Below are 15,821 nucleotides of genomic sequence, written 5' to 3'. Positions count from 1 at the left end.
AAGCATAACCATCCATCCATCCATTTTCTTACACCGTTGTCCCTCAGTGGGGTCGGGAGGGTTGCTGGTGCCCATCTCCAGCTGATGTTCCAGGTGAGAGGCTGGGTTCACCCTGGATAAGTCGCCAGTCTGTCGCAGGGCAACACAGAGACACACAGGACAAACAACCACACACACACACCCACACCTAGGGGCAAGTTGGAGAGGCCAATTAACCTGACAGTCATGTTTTTGGACTGTGGGAGGAAACCGGAGTACCCGGAGAAAACCCACGCATGCACAGGGAGAACATGCAAACTCCATGCAGAAAGACCGGGGCCGGGAACGAACCCAGAACCTTCTTGCTGCAAGGCGACAGCTCTACCAACTGTTCCACTGTGCAGCCCCTAAAAGCATAACATTTTCTGTAAATAATTTTTTAAAAATCATTTCTTACCAGATTTTTAAAAAAATTACTATACATCTATTAGGCAAAGATTTTTTTTACACATCTTTATTAAGGGTACCAATAAATTTGGCACTGTAACTTTAATCATCCTCTTTACAGATTTTAAGTGCAAGTCAATGTAAGAGGCCAGAGATGCTTCAAAATATGCACCAAGTGGTGATCAGCAGTATTTCAGGTAAAGGTCTCATTTCTGGAAATGAACATATTTATCTTTAATGCAGCGTTTCTAGAAATAAACAACAGAAAGAGTTCAGGCGAAGAAGAACATCACCATGTTCTCCGACAACAGATTCTCACAGCTCAGGCTGATTCATATTAAGACTTCAGGAGGTATTCATAATGCCGACATATCCCATAATAAGGTGGGCAGGTGGCAACACATGTTGTTCAGTTTGACCAACTCTGACTTTCTGACTCTCCAGAACACATTCTAGTTCTTCATGATCCAACATCATCATATCACCCTCCTCTAATTTGTTCTGACATAATTGTGAACCCACTTATAAAGTAAATATAAACATAACTGTGGAACTTGAATAAAAATCAACTAATGAAAGGTTTTCTTTTTTTTTGTGACTTTTTAAACTGATTATTACATATTTATTATATTTTTTTAGCAACACACTGTCTGTCAGCAGTGGTGACAAACAGATCTCAGTCTCTGCTGCGGTGCAGCTGCCGGCCTCCGATATTACAGGACGTTAGAGTCGGACAGATCTACACTTAATCTTCATCCTTACCTAATCCAGCTTTGCTCCTCCGCAAAGAACCTCACCGTGAGAATAAATCAGAAGCAGTCGCATCTTGTTTGTATCGACTTCAGAAGGAAACACGCCGACCAGGTCGGAGGACGCTACTGGCTGGTCTTCCAGCGGCTGATGGCCATCTTCAGGGTGTGGTTGGGCGTGAGGAGTGTTGTCAGCAGGGGAAGGTTGGTCATTGGGCTGGAACGGTTCTTTGTGTGGATCCAGTTCTCGATTGCCTCCCTTTCGTACGAGTAGCCGTCTGTTGGAGCAGGAAGGGTCGGTGACAACATGATTTAAGTGTCTTGTAATATGCAGCTTTTTGTAGTATGCCAACACAAAGTGGTGCATTATTGTGAAGTCTTTTCTTTTTCTTTTTTTTTTTATGATTAAAAACATGCAAAATGTTGCCCTTTTTCTCAAAATAGCTCAAGATAAATCAGATTCCACTGCATTTCTGGCAGCTGGAAAGTGATCCTCCTTCCCAGTCTCTAGTCTTTTGCAACCTCTCACCATTTTTCCTTCAGGATGGCCAGGATGTTCAACTCAAAAACAAAAACCGAGGAGATAAATCCTTCAACAATTGAGCAATTTCCCATGCATGGGAAATTGGAAAAAGCTTCAGAATAAAAATACAAACCTCACTTTTACAATTTTTATTTATATACATGTAAAATAAATCATAAATGTATACCATTATTGGATCGATTTGTATTGGTCTCCTACATAAAATCCCATTAAAATGAATTTAGTTTTGTAGCAACAGCTAGGCTAAATGTGAAAAATGTTGGCGCAGTGACGTTGACCTACCAGCTGCGATGACAGGCTCCCTCATAAGCTCTCTGGTGATCGGACACAGAAACTCATCAGGAACCCCCGAGGACATGGAATCACTTTTCAGCTCCTCCACTTTCCTCAGGAGTTTACCTCGCAGGCCGACAGACTCTAAACAAAACACACACATGCACACGCACACACACGCACACACACGCACACACACACACACACAAAGAAGAAGAAATATGTCACAGCAGAAAATGTGCTCTTGACCCAACACTTCCATGCACAATAATATCACTGTGAGCGTCTTGAGCATTTGTCATTCCTGCGTTTATCAGTTTTCACTCTTTGAATGGCAAATGCGAGCGTGGGAGAGAGTGAACGCCGTGGGAGCAAACCACGTCTGTCCAGTTTAAACAGCAAACAGGCAGAAAAGCCTTGAGAAGAAAAAGTACCGAAGAGATCGGAGATGATTAACAGACGTACACAAAACATTTTTTCTTTTGTTTTGTTTTTACCTCCCTGACAAACTTACTGGTGCATTCTACTTTTTTAGGAAGCAAAGCATGAATCGATTGATTCCCACCATTGGGGAAGAAAAAAAAAAAACACACCTGCTCCCTCTGTCTGTCTGTCTGTCTGTCATAGCAGCAGATAAAACACGATGCCACTCGGCACCGTTCTCCAAGTTAGCTCTGCTAAGAAGGTGGGATTCATGCTGTGTTGCTAAAAACAGATCAATGTGAACACAAGCTGTCACAGAGCTGATGCTGTGTAAACTGAGCAGTGATTGACAGTGACTGTGGGATGGATATGACGACATTTCGTGGCGTTACAGCAAACGTTCGCTGAGAACTACGTGACGAATGATGCCTGAGCTGGTAGACTGAAATCAACAACATAACACTCAGACTTCAGCCATTGTGGCATCGCTTCACAAACACACGGAAACAGTAAGAGAGCTAGACTATGCTATTGTAAATAAATACAAATAAATAAATAAAATCCTAAACAAACACGGAAATAACCAAAAGGGGCTTAACGGTATTAGGTGTAAAATCCACTTTATTACTTATGGGAAATTCTGCTTTGAGGATTGGGTTATGTAACCTACAAAGTGCACCAGATTAAAGCCAGAACTGACCAAGTTCTTTAAAGCTGAGCGCTTTGGCGCTTCAGCCTAACATTATGTAATCTCGCCGAGTTAAAACCCCGCGTAAACACTCATTCCTTCACCCGCACTCTAATCCGCTGCGCTGCCCCTTTATTCATGTGAATAGGTAAAAAGAAATCCTAATCCCTGCACATTTCCTTGCCGATTCTTACAAGAGATCAGTGCTGTAAAACATTTATTTTTCTTCTATCAGAGAAAAAAAAACAACAAAAAGATGAGAACTACAAGAGAGGGAGGAAGTGAACAAGTGGTGGTGCTCTCGCTGAGCAGAGTGTGACATTTGTCTTCCTCACCTATGCCCAGCTCTGACGCCAGCGTCTCCTTGGTGAGACTCAGCAGCTCTGTCCCATCTATGTTGTTGGCCTTGAATTTGTCCACCAATCCCTGGAGTCCTTCCTCCACCAGCCACTCTGACACGTCCCCCTCCGACCAATCGGCGACCAGCAGCTTCGATCGGCCCGCCACGGCTTTTCCTGAGAGGGCGAGTCAAGGCGAGAGGGGGCAGGGGGGTCAGCTGCTGATGGCTGCAGCACCTTTTAGGAAAAAACAAGACCAAATATTCCCTCCCTGCGTTTTAAGCTGAACGGATTTTTTTGTTAATCCCTCACCTTCACAGGGTGTCTGCACAGACTATTCTTTAAGACAGAGAAAAACAAAACCAAAGCTGAAAGCAAGGGACCTGCAAAGCACTTTTAAAGCAACCTGAGACACTTGAGGCTGAGGTGTAATGAAGAGAGAGCACTCAAGCACACAACACCTGTGTCCCTCGCTGCCAGGTGGAGCTGGACTAAAATGAAATAAATAAAAAATGACACTACTAGCATGACAGACCAGTTTAATAAACCCAGATTTAACCAACAGGTTTTGATTTCCCCAATTATCTTCTATTCTGAATAATCGCTAGGAGAGTAAACGCAGCAAAAGCATGCCAATATTGAAGATAAAATGCAAAACTAACCAGGCGACGACGACTTCCCTCCTTTCCGCCGAACAGCATGTGAAGTAAAGGAGGAAAATGTGACAAGAGATTACCGGACAATTATTATTCCATAAATAAATTATATCTATGTTACTCTTAATGGTGTGATTCTTTGCTCTCTCCTCACCTCTGCGTCCGTCCTCCAGCCGACAGACGTTTACGGTTTTATCCATGGACCCGGTGGCGATCAGTGGTGATGTTGGATGGAAGGCGCATGCTGTCACATACCTGCGGAGGGAGTCAGGTACATGAATTATACCTAAACTATGCTCTACAGAAAGCTGGATATGGAAAGCTTGTCTAAAAGCAGCAATTACCCCTTTTGTGGCCACTTCCTTTTCTAGCACACCTTTTCCTTCCACTCAATTTTCCACCCGTGACTTGTCACCTTCTTTAGAAATTACCTTTTGTGGCTTGCTCTCCTTTTGCACAGCAGCCTTAGGATTCTTTTATAATTTATAATTATATATTAAATTACTATGTGAAAACTTTATTTTGTACTTACTTAGATAATTTTTTTTCTGATGATGTGAAACATTAAAATGCGACACACATGAAAGATCAGAAGAAATCTGCAATGGGGAAAATACTCTTACCCAACACACACCGATTTCCCTTCCAAGACCTGAAAAGAAACGCTTAAATCAAACGCCACTGTGCCTTACCAGACAGTTCAGGATCCACTGATCTAAAAATCTAAATTTCAGCTGATTTAAACAGGCAAAGGCAGAGTTAATGAGGGAGAGCTCTCTAAAACCTAAGCTGGATTGCTGAGAAATGCTGATCCACAAAAGCTCCTTGGCTTCACACAGAAGCCGAGAGGAGAGCTTCGCTAAACCTCCAATCAAGACTCTCTCTGAATTTAAATCTAAAGTCAAATGAGTTTCCGGGAAGCCTTTTTTGTTTGCTTGTTTGTTTAAAGTTTTGATTTACTTCTTTTTCCCTTCAGTTATCTTCCTGCTTCTATTTTAGATACTGATTTCTTTCTTTTTTTTCTCTCCCCCAAAAGCACTTTCATTTGCCCCCACTGAAAGAAGCTCGATGCCTTTCAGACACAGGTGGCTGAAACGTTGTAAATGGCTTGTGTGATCATTCATCTGTGAGTGTAGGGGGGGGTGGAGAGAGCGCGGTCCTACGCATTTAAAAATGGAAGGCAATGTTCGGAATCACTGATGCAGCACAATATATGTACGGTATGTATTTTTCAGACTATTAAAATTTTAAGTTTCTTAAAGTATTGCTAATTCAAAAAGAAAAAAAGAGAAAAAAATAATCCAAATGAACCTGAAAACGTCATTCTGCTCTTTTCTGATAATGCAGTATTACTAAAAAGGTAGAAATTATTAGTTTGCCATCTCATCACAGGTTGTTGTTTTTTTTTTTGTAATTGAAACCTAAAGTTTAAAAGTGCTTATAAAGACCAAAATTTAACAACATTAAAATAAATAAATATTTACCTCTCGTGGTGGTTCAGTGTGTGAAGCAGAACGGCATTATTCTAAGAAAAAAAAAAAAGCAGCAAAAACCCAACATGAGGAACATGGATTCAGGGATAGAAAGCAAACATCTGTTAGAGCGACGACGTGAGTAAGAGAAACTCACCGCATCATAGACCTTGACGCTTTTGTCCACTGAGCTGCAAGACATAAGAATGAAAAATCTGTTCAGTTCCTAGACATCAATTCAAACCCAGCTTCTCCATTTTGAGTGGCGGGGAGAGGAAACCTCATCATTTGTCTCCCTCTAGTGGTTTTAAAGAAACACTGCAATTATAAATATGTTGAAGGTGGCCTACTTACTGTGCATGTTCAAGTAAACATTCTACAGAAATCTATAGCTCGATCATAAATAGATCAAGCCTGACCTATTAAACATCAGATAGTGATTTAAAATAACATTAAGCATATGGCAACAGAGTTTCTCGTGAGAATGAGGATGGTTAGAGCTTCACTAGCAAAAGGAACCTAGTGGTGGTCTCTGTGTAGAGCACTTGTACACAGTTTTACAATCTACAGCTACACATCATTTTACAAGCATAAAGGATGCTTTGTGAAGATTAAAAAAAAGAGAGAGAGAATGAAAGAATGAGACCCTCTTCTTATTTTTTCTTCAAGCTAGGATCTTACCCAGACACAAGCAGCTGCCCATCAGAGGAGTACGCACAGCAGAAGACCGGAGCCGTCTGGCCGGTTAGCGTATGTAGGAGCACCATGTCAAAGCCTGCAAGGTAAAGCAGCAGGTCTGGTTCTGCACAGGTTTAAATATCACCAACAAGTGAAGAGAACCAATTCCAGTTTGTGGACCTAAATACATTTGTACCTCCATAGGTGAACTTGTTAATAACCCAGATCTTCAGGTGACAGTCTTGTCCGCAGGATGCCAAACGAAACTGCACAACTTGGTTGCCTGAACAAAAGCACCAAATAAAATTAATTCAAAGACCGTTCTCAGAGAACCTCTAAAAACATTGCCTTTTTATTTCCACTAATCTTCTAATTTTCTCCAAGGTGACTTTAAAAATAAGCCCTATTTATAGTAGTGGACTGTGCGCTTTACATAAATCCACAACTGGAGTTCTCACAGCTGAGGATGATGGGAGCGAAGCTGCAGCAGGACACCCCCAGGTCGTGGGCATCCTTCTTCGCGAGGAGTTGGTTCAAGTGCAGATCCCACAGACGCAGATCTCCATAGGTGGAGCCCGTCATGAACATCTGACTGCAAGGGCTGAAGGAACAAGCTACCATTGTTGTGTCTCTCACTCCTCCAGTCCTTTATGAAATATAAAAAAAAAAAAAACAACAACAACAACAGCTGAACGAATAGTTTGCTTTTCATCACTGTTCAGAATCAGAGGGATCTGGTGCCGACAACAAGAGCAAATATTGTCGCAGCACTGCTCCATGTGGTGCAGGGAGAGCTGTTTGCGCTGATATTGTGGTTGATTTTGTGATGCTATTTTATTATCATGCTGTATAAACAGAATAGCTGCGGATTTAACTAAAGGATGAAAGAGCAGCTTTTTAGTCTAAACAAATTCTTTCTTCTGGCTATAAAATTAGCTGAAAACATTCATCTTTCATTAGAAAACAGATAAAATAGTATCTCTATTTTTTGCATCACTAACAGTAAAAACAAATTTGCTTTCATGCTATCGAGTAATCGAACAACGATTTTTAGCTCCCAGGAAACACAGAGCTTCACTTTACCTGGACAGCCTCTTGGAGTGGAAATCCCAGAGAGCCAAAGTGCCGTCAGACGCACCTGACACCAGGTGGGCGGCGTTGGGAGACAGCGCACAGATCCGAACGGGGCTGCGGCCGGGATGCTCCAGGACGGCCTCGATGTCCCCCGTGACCGTGGACCACACCACCGCGGTCGCATCTGTGGAGCAGGAGACGAGGAGCTGGCCGCAGGGGCTGAAGCAACAGCAGTGGACGCTGTAGCCGTGTCCCTTCAGGGGTGAGAAAGGCAGCTCGGAGAAGTCTTCAGCATTGTATATCCTGAGGGTTTTGTCCCCGGAGCAGGTGGCCAACAGTTTGGCGGAGAAGGCGCACCAGTTGATGTCGTCTTGATGGTCTCGCAGGGTGCAGACTACAGACGCCATCCGCAGATCCGACGCTAAAGAGTGGAGGACATTGGATCAAGATCCAGATCCAGAATGAGACCTTGAATAAGTTAAGTAGAGAATTTAATAAAGAAATCTCCACAAAATCAAAAGTTTTTTTTTTAAAACTGGTATCACAAGCATGTGATGACTGACAGCTAAGCAAATAACCTTTACTAAGGTAGCTTCTATTATCTGCATGGACATTATTTTTTATTAAATCAGGCCTGATTAAAACGTTTGGATATTAATAACAATGAATACTTTAAGTCAGTTCATAAGCTTTTATAACTTTTATTTTGTTTATAAAGTTCCAAAGACTGGAATTTGTTTGCAGTTTAAAACCCTGACCTTAGAAGGTCTACAAGCCTAACAATCACTCAAATCTTCCATGAGTTTAGATTAATCTAATCTAATCATTTAGCAGGACAAATAGTTTATTTTTGATGTGGTAATACAAGGACAATTAATCTAAATACGAACAAGTGTAAACTAGCATAAATCAATGTATTTGTAAGCAAGTCACATTTCATTTCAATAACGGAATAAAGATGAAGAAAAGTTTAGAAACACCTTTCCAGACTCGGCTTTCTTTTCTCCATATAGCCAGAATTGGACAATTGTCAAATTAATATCCAAACGTTTTAAGACTATGTAGGAATCCTGGTTCCTACAGGAAGTTTAATAGATCTCGTTGTTTGATCCTGACCAGACTCTTGAAAACTGGAAAGGATAGTCTGATGCCAACAAGTGAGAAAGATAATAAATAATTATTATCTTTCTCACTTGTTGAGAAGTTTTTAACCTGGAGGTATACCTCCAGGTTAAAAATTTATTCTGACAGCTTATATCGGCATTATTTCCCTTTTACGAAATGAAATAGAAATAAATGAAATAATAACCCAAAAGCTTTATCACCTTTTTTTCTGCCAGGAGGTCTTAATTAAATTAACTAACAAACCAGAACAACTAATTGTTGCTGCTTTAGAAGCTAACGGTTCTTCAGGATTATGAAGCTACTTTCTGCCATTATATGAAACATAAAGAAATAAAATAAAAGCCAGCCTAAAAAAACAGACTGCAGAAGAAAAAAAAGATTAGTCAGTAGACCGCGTCCGGCAGCACCTGTTATTGTTTAACAAGAGCGAACGTGAATCTTACTCGTCTCTGTCCGTCTCTGTTATTCACTGTTTACTTCCTCTCTGTTCAGCTGACCGTGACGTCATTGCATCTTCCCGATGCTGCATTCGCTGTAGCTCGGAAATAGGAAGTCATAATCAAATATTAAAATATATTTTTTTAAATGTTACCTTTAGTAATAGTGCTGATTATGGTAACACCAAAACCGATTTTTATTAAACTTTTTAATTAATTTTAGTTATATTAAATACAATAATACTTCATTAATGCGCTAGTTTTTAAATTACATTTAGGCTGTGGTTGAAAAGGTGCTGCAGAATCCCATATAGCTGGTCTGCACCGACTTTCAAGAACCTGTGGAAGAATGATTGGACCTGCAGCCTCGTCACCCGAGGAGAGGCTTGAAGGTGAGGAAGAAAAAGGGACATCTATATCTCCTTTTGGCTGCAGACAAAAGCAGCATCACTTCCTCTTTTGAGGAGCAGGTGAGCTCTGATATACACAAAATAGTGATTTGAATGATTGTTTCCATCTTTTCCATGTAATTTTTTTTTACCAATCCATTATCATCAATAGATGCACTTTTAAACAGAGTAAAATAATATTAGGCCCCTCTTACTCTTTGAATTTATTTTAGAGAGATATAGAATTGCATATTTATTTTATTTTCTTCTTCATCCCAAATAGAAATGAAACATAATAGTAAATTGTCTTGGTTTCTGCATTAAGATCAAGAAAACTTCCCCTGCTTGTAAAACTGCTAACATAATTCTATCACTCTGCAAAGTGTGAAGCGAGGTCATTAAAGTACCTACAATACGAATGAATATTATACTTAAAAGTATTTTCCTAATATTTTGATGTAAAATCATTTAACTAAAGAATACATTTTTATTAATAATCATTGACATACTAAAGGTAAACTTATTTGTAAAACTGCTCTTGCATATGTTTACGACGAAAACGTTTTGTGTGCATAATAATGTATTATATTGTGAAGTTCATGTTTTATTTTGCGATTTATGTTTTACTTTGTGCCTGTTTTTGGCACCACTTTTGTCAATTTATTCCATCATGGCTTGCATCATACCCTTAGCTTAAGCGGCACACGCGTACCGAGCTTTAATTTCTTCTTGGAAAGAGAATAAAGGTTATTAATCCGGTAATCCAAAACAGAAGCAGCAACTATGTGAAGTGGAAACTGAAATGAATCAAGTGTAAGACGCTTACGTTGAAAAACATCCTTTTAATAGGTCCGTGCCACACACTAGTGAAAAATAAAGCTCCTACAAAAGAATGATACTTTTATTCCACAATATCTTAAATAAAGTAACTTCAAGTACTTTCGACTTGGGTACAAAAAAATCTAGCTGCCTCCATCAGGCCACGACACACAGCAAGGTTCAACACAGTGGTTACAAATGGCCTTTAGGTCCTCTGTATTGTGGCAGATTCTGAGGAAATGCATCATGGAAGCGAAACCGAATGCTTGTTGCTCCTTTGTTTCTCTGCTGAGGTGAGGAATGATTTCTGTGTTACTGTCCAACTTTGGAGGCCCTGTCAGATTTAAATCATATAAAAAAAATAATTGTCGTAAGAATGAAAACTAAAAAAAAAAACAAAAACAAAAAAAACAACAACATCCCCTACATGCCCCTGTTGGAAGGGTAGGCACTACCAAGATTAAGGATACCACAGTGTTTGCAGAGGATATGTATATACTGTACAAACAATATTTATGATAATGTTTTCATCACGTTCACTAAAATAGAATGCTACAATCATTCTAAGGCATAAACAATATCTTAATATTCTTAAACAATTTTTACACATCGTTGCAAACAAGACATAATATTGACATTAATAAACAGTATATACACACGGATCGCCGTTGTCGAACTGTTCCTCTGCTGCTCCTGTAAATAAACGCAGTTTTACAGTTTGAACAAATGAATACAGTTCTCTGATGCCCCAAAGCACTGAACAGTGTAAACAGTTTTTTTTTCTCTTTCTTTTCTTGGCTTTGTTTTGATATTTGGGGGGGAAAAAATCAGAACACAAAGACACATTCCTTTTTTTTGTTGTTGTGATTTAAATTCAAAGCAGTTTAGATGATTCCTCCTTTTTCATAGAAAATGAAGTGGACCTTGATTCATAAATAATTATTACAAAATTAAATACATTCACTATAATACGATTAAATAACAAAAGACTATGTACAGGTAGTGGAAAGTATTCTAGCGCAGATACATCAGTGACATTTGAGGATTCATTCAGTGCAGTGTTCTGAGACAGGGAATGGTATTGCACTAGGACACCCCATTTCTCTGGGACTCTTTGGGGCTTTTATCCCTGTTGTAATAAATCCAGCGCACCTCATGTAACAATGTTTTTTTTTATTCTTTTTTTTTTTTGTATGGTGATATCTCTCTTAAGCACACAATGGATTCCTTATGAAGGAGCCGACTTTTTCTTCCATCCTGCAAAAAGCCACAAACTCCGTAAGAAAAAAATAAAAATAAAAATAAAATAAAATAAAACCTGCTGTTCCGTATGAAACGTTGAATGGGTTCACAAGGAGAGTCTGAACAGTTTAGTTTGTTTGCTTCAGAAGCTCAGTCCAGCGCTTCTCAAAAAACTTCCTCATGTTATGACCGGCTCGACCAATGTCCGAATTGTCTTCATTGAATTTTTCACAGTTATCAAAGACCAAGTTGACATCAATAATGAAAGTCTCCAGGTTTTGATACCTGAAATAAAGGGAAACAATCATTAAGCCATAACATGTTACCAATAAAATGCTTTTCTGTATAAAAGGTATTATGACAGATTTTAGCCTTTAAACACCGGATCAATTAAAACCACAGACTATGAAGAGATGGATGGATGAAAGCTTCTTCTATATCCTGTTTTCTTTTTCATAGTGAAGACACTTAGCCCTATATTTTTTTCATCTACAGAAACACCCTTGTAAAAGCAGATAAAGCATTTTCTAAGTTGTTCCAGCACGTTCCTTCCTGAAAAACTGGCTTTAAAATACATGGAAATCCCCCGCAGGTTTAAAGGAAGAAAAAGAACAAATAGAAGCGTTGGGGACTCACTGGCTGCTCACAAGCTTCTCACGTATAGTGGAGAAGTCCATTGGCTTTTTTATGACCTTCCTGTAGCCAGGGACCGATTTTAGGTTGACAGGCGTGAGAAAAGGCCATGCATCCTGATGCCGCTCCAACTCTGCGAGAAGTACTCTGTCGGGAACGCAAAGACAAGAATTGGTTTTGGTGACGTAACAAGCTCTTGATTACAGCAAAGAATGTGTGTTGATTTTAGTTACTTTAAAGAACTATTCAAAAAAAAAAAAAAAACGACGACAAGAGCGAACACGCCAAGGGCAGATACCTGCATAATCCCAGGTCCCTGTTGTTGTCTCTTGCCGTCTTGGCTCGTTTCACACACACAGGGCTCTCCTGATTGGCTGGTATCAGAGCAGGTGAAGCCTCCTCTGTTTTTCTCTTCCTGCTGGTGTCTTTTGATCCTTTTTTGGGCGTGCTGCTGGCACTGACTGAATCCTCCTCTGATACCTCCCCGTTACCTGTCTGCTTCACGCTCTTCTTGGACTCCCCGCTTTTTTTGCTGCTTCCTCCACCAGAAGCTACAGTTTTGGCTGGAGGCTTTTTGGTCTTTGGGGACGGACCACTTGCCTGTGAAATTGAACAGTTAGTACACAAAATCTTTAAAACTGTTGAGTCTTGAAGTTATGTCGATCAACTCAATTTTCGAATTATAAACAATTTACATGGCTTGGAAACTGTTGGGAGATCACTGCATCTATTTTTAATAACATCGATGGTACGGATCCTACAGGATCCTGAAAATCCAAACTAAAAGATATGAGCCCAATTATACTATTTACAGTGACATACCGTTGAAATGCAGGCTGGACAGTACCAGTCTCCTTCGGGGATGCTGGTGATCTTGGGTTTGTGACAGTAAGTGTGGCACCCTTTGTCACAGCCGTCACACAACAAAAGGAGGTCCTCATTGTCCCCCTTTTTGCACATCTGACAGTACTAAAAAGACAAACCCGTCCATTAAAACAAGAAAGCTCTTCCCGAGGTTTGTCTATAACCTTTGTCTATAACATTTTCTTACCACTTTCATGATAGACCTTTCCCAAGCGATAGACTTCTGCAGCTGCTGGATGCACATGGCCAACTGGGCGGCACTGCGGACCTCGCTCAGAGCCTTCCTCCATACCTTCATACCGTGGGCTACCTCCTCCTCACCACTAAGAGAGGACAAGAGGATGAGGATCAAAAATGCACAACGAAATAAAGATATATGGGTCTGTTTTCACACAAGCTGCTTGGTATCAGTTGAAAAAAGTTGCCAGCAAGACAGCAGATCATTATGAGCTCTGGCTGTGCAGAGACAGGCATGAGGGTGTAAGGTGCTGGGGAGAGGTGCACACCCATTCTGTCAGGTTAAAGGTACGCTCATGCAGAAAGTTTGAGGGTTTGTTAAATTCTGGAAGCCAAAGGTTTGCTCATAATCAAGGTTACAGAGTAACAACACCATGCAAATGATTGTAGGAAACAAAAGTCCAAACAACACTGAACAATGACAATGTGCAGGAAATGAAACTGAGTGAAGCCCCTACCAACCTCCCCCCCAAAAAAACCCCCAAAAAACTCCATGAGACCCAACAAAAACAGATGTACACAAATCTGACAAGCGACCACAAACATCTGCTGTTAAAGCAACCAAGACCCTCAGTTTTGGAGTGACATGGGAAACAAAAAGCACAGACAGAGAGAGGAAGGGGTCTTAGTGGGAGAGTGGGGAGCTTTGGTTGGAGAAATGACCTACCCTTCCCTGTCAGCACTAGAGGATGGGGCGGGGGCAGGGACAGTGACCGTACCCACATTATCCAGCCTGATCTGAATGGTGGTACCTAAGGGGCTCCTCAGGTACCTTCTCTCGATGTTGCGCTCCAGATCGGCCAGACGTGTCACTGCTATGTCCAGAGGGTTGTCCAGGTGACGCATCACCCCGCCCTTCTCTCCGCGTTCCTCAAGATGCTCCTTGGAGTCCTTATCTCCTGCACTTCCTGATGCTGGTGTTGACTTAGTGGGGGGCTTGTGCTCGTAGTACACCAGATCCTCCCGCTCAGACTGAGGATCTGGGTAGGTCCAGCCCTGGATGGGATATCATTTGTTATGTCTTCTGACCAGATGGCGTTTAAACCTATTTTATTCCAATTTGGACACAACACGAAGAAGGATATCCAAAATTTACCTTGACTTGCAAGCTGGCTGCAGTCACTTTCCTCTCCAGCTCCTCAACCTGCTGCAGCACAGCAATGTCCATTTCCATGGCCTGTTCCTCCACACACCAGCCCCGCACTGACTCCACACTGACCTGGCTTTCCTCAAGCTCCCGGAGCTCAATCATGGCCACTAGAGGATTGACACAACAGAAGTTACACAGACTCGCATACAAAACAAAAATTGCTAATGCAGCTTTCTGGAACATTTACACAAACAGGAAGACCTGTTGCATTACTCACCATCTTTGTGTTTGGTGCAAACCTGTGGGATTATCTCCAGGTATTTCTGCATCTGCCGCTGGAGGCCCCGCTCCCGGATTCCTCGACTGTGGAGAGCATTAACCAGTGCCCGCAGCTGTTCGATGTGAGACACCCGCCACCAACCTGTCAGCAGTTCTGAGACAACAAACACACGCAATCCCATTAGCAGAAGTTGGTGTTTTGTCATCACCAACGTGCCGAGGTCACTCACCTTCTGGAATGGGCCGAGGTGCAGGGTGGTCAAGCGACTTCGGCATCTCCAAGGCGGGAGAGGGCATAGAGGAGCTTTTCTCAATGCGAGGTATAGGTGACTCACTCTTACTAGAGACACTTGCTGTTGTGTTGCCCTCCAGGGAATGACCTGGCATGGGGCTGGGGCTACTGCACAGAGGTAAGCTGGGACTTATCACACCACTAGGCCAGTTCGCAAAAGAAACCCCAAGCAATGAGCCCCCTGACTTCAACTAAAAGAAAGAGACAAACAAACTCTTAGTAAAACTGGAAATAAAACTTCAATGTTTTATTCTGGACATCGGTCTTACCTGCAGGGCAGACAAAGGGTAGTTGAGGAGACCAGTTGGGTGATGCGGGCTAGCGGACGCAGAGGCAGCAGAAGGCGTGAGAGGTAGAGCGGGGGAAGGAGGTGGAGACCTAGGTCTGCCTGGTGTTGAAGACGCCTGAGGAGAGCCACGTGGCGCTCCTGGCGGAGTAGTGGTAAGAGAAGAGAGGTCACAAGGGTTGCGAGGAAGTAGACTGAACCAGTGCCCACTCCTCTCAGTCAGAACTCTGAGCAACTGGTCATTGGCTTGGAATATGAGGTGTGGAGAGGAAGTTGGAGGAGTGTTCCCTGGGCTTTCCTGTCGGACCGGCAGGCAGGGGAAAGATAAAGATGTTGAAGCCAGAGTAGGGATGTTTGTAGTGTCATTAGTGGTCACTAAGGAAGGAGTTAATGCTGCCGCCGGCTCTGGGGTAGTATGATTGGGGGAAGGTAATGTTTCTTTCTTGGAGGCATTAGGAATGTTCACGGGACCAATGTCTTGTATCCCAAGTGGACTCTCCTTTTCTTCTGCCTTTAGAGATTGCTTGCTAACGTTTTTGCCAACGTTTCGGAGTGTACACAGTTTGGAGATGCAGCCGGCCTGCTGGTAGAACAGAGTCTGAGTGTTTTTCTTTCCCTCATGTTCCTGACCCTCGTCTTTCTGTTGTTCCAAGCTTGGTGTCCGAAGGTTCTGTCCGTCGAGGCTGCGGGGTTTCTCCTTGTGCAGTTCAAACTCCTGAGGTTCCTCTTTCACCTTGACCTCTTCTGCTGCTCTCCTCCTCCTCTGCCGCTCTTCCTCGAGTTCCTCTGGGGCTGAGGAAAGAATAA

At 41.9% G+C, this 15,821-nt stretch overlaps 2 protein-coding genes across 16 annotated transcripts in view; both read right to left on the bottom strand.

Annotated features, from left to right (window-relative positions):
- Positions 1–475: 475 nt before the first annotated feature.
- Positions 476–8,964, bottom strand: wdsub1 (WD repeat, sterile alpha motif and U-box domain containing 1). Of its 6 annotated transcripts, none has more exons than XM_008404437.2 (12): positions 8,890–8,964; positions 7,331–7,742; positions 6,706–6,893; positions 6,444–6,530; positions 6,251–6,344; positions 5,727–5,760; positions 5,582–5,622; positions 4,252–4,352; positions 4,104–4,124; positions 3,439–3,618; positions 2,002–2,136; positions 476–1,453 (listed from the first exon to the last, which is right to left on the bottom strand). In XM_008404437.2, exons 2-12 carry the CDS (start codon positions 7,726–7,728, stop codon positions 1,302–1,304), a joined length of 1,431 nt encoding a protein of 476 aa, XP_008402659.1. In that variant the 5' UTR covers positions 7,729–7,742; positions 8,890–8,964; the 3' UTR covers positions 476–1,301. The 6 variants fall into 6 exon arrangements, with proteins under 6 accessions (XP_008402659.1, XP_008402654.1, XP_008402658.1 ...); XM_008404432.2 differs by having other exon boundaries at positions 7,331–7,789; positions 8,890–8,944; XM_008404436.2 differs by having other exon boundaries at positions 8,854–8,932.
- Positions 8,965–10,094: 1,130 nt separating this feature from the next.
- Positions 10,095–15,821, bottom strand: part of baz2ba (bromodomain adjacent to zinc finger domain, 2Ba) — a 73,318-nt gene continuing 67,591 nt past the window's right edge. For 6 of the 10 annotated variants that reach the window (XM_008404439.2, XM_008404440.2, XM_008404441.2 and 3 more), the window contains 10 exons: positions 14,998–15,806; positions 14,667–14,919; positions 14,435–14,590; positions 14,164–14,324; positions 13,735–14,063; positions 13,018–13,153; positions 12,789–12,935; positions 12,265–12,566; positions 11,970–12,113; positions 10,095–11,618 (listed from right to left, as the gene is read on the bottom strand). In XM_008404439.2, coding sequence (XP_008402661.1) covers positions 11,462–11,618; positions 11,970–12,113; positions 12,265–12,566; positions 12,789–12,935; positions 13,018–13,153; positions 13,735–14,063; positions 14,164–14,324; positions 14,435–14,590; positions 14,667–14,919; positions 14,998–15,806 — 2,594 coding nt within the window. In that variant the 3' untranslated portion in view covers positions 10,095–11,461. The remainder of the gene's footprint in view (positions 11,619–11,969; positions 12,114–12,264; positions 12,567–12,788; positions 12,936–13,017; positions 13,154–13,734; positions 14,064–14,163; positions 14,325–14,434; positions 14,591–14,666; positions 14,920–14,997; positions 15,807–15,821) is intronic. The other 4 variants (XM_008404443.2, XM_008404447.2, XM_008404449.2 and 1 more) reach the window with 1 other exon arrangement.

The sequence above is a fragment of the Poecilia reticulata genome, linkage group LG3, assembly GCF_000633615.1.
Source record: "Poecilia reticulata strain Guanapo linkage group LG3, Guppy_female_1.0+MT, whole genome shotgun sequence".
Taxonomy (NCBI): Eukaryota; Metazoa; Chordata; class Actinopteri; order Cyprinodontiformes; family Poeciliidae; genus Poecilia; species Poecilia reticulata.
The sequence above is the reverse complement of the archived record's forward strand: the minus strand, read 5'-3'. Positions and strand labels throughout refer to the sequence as shown.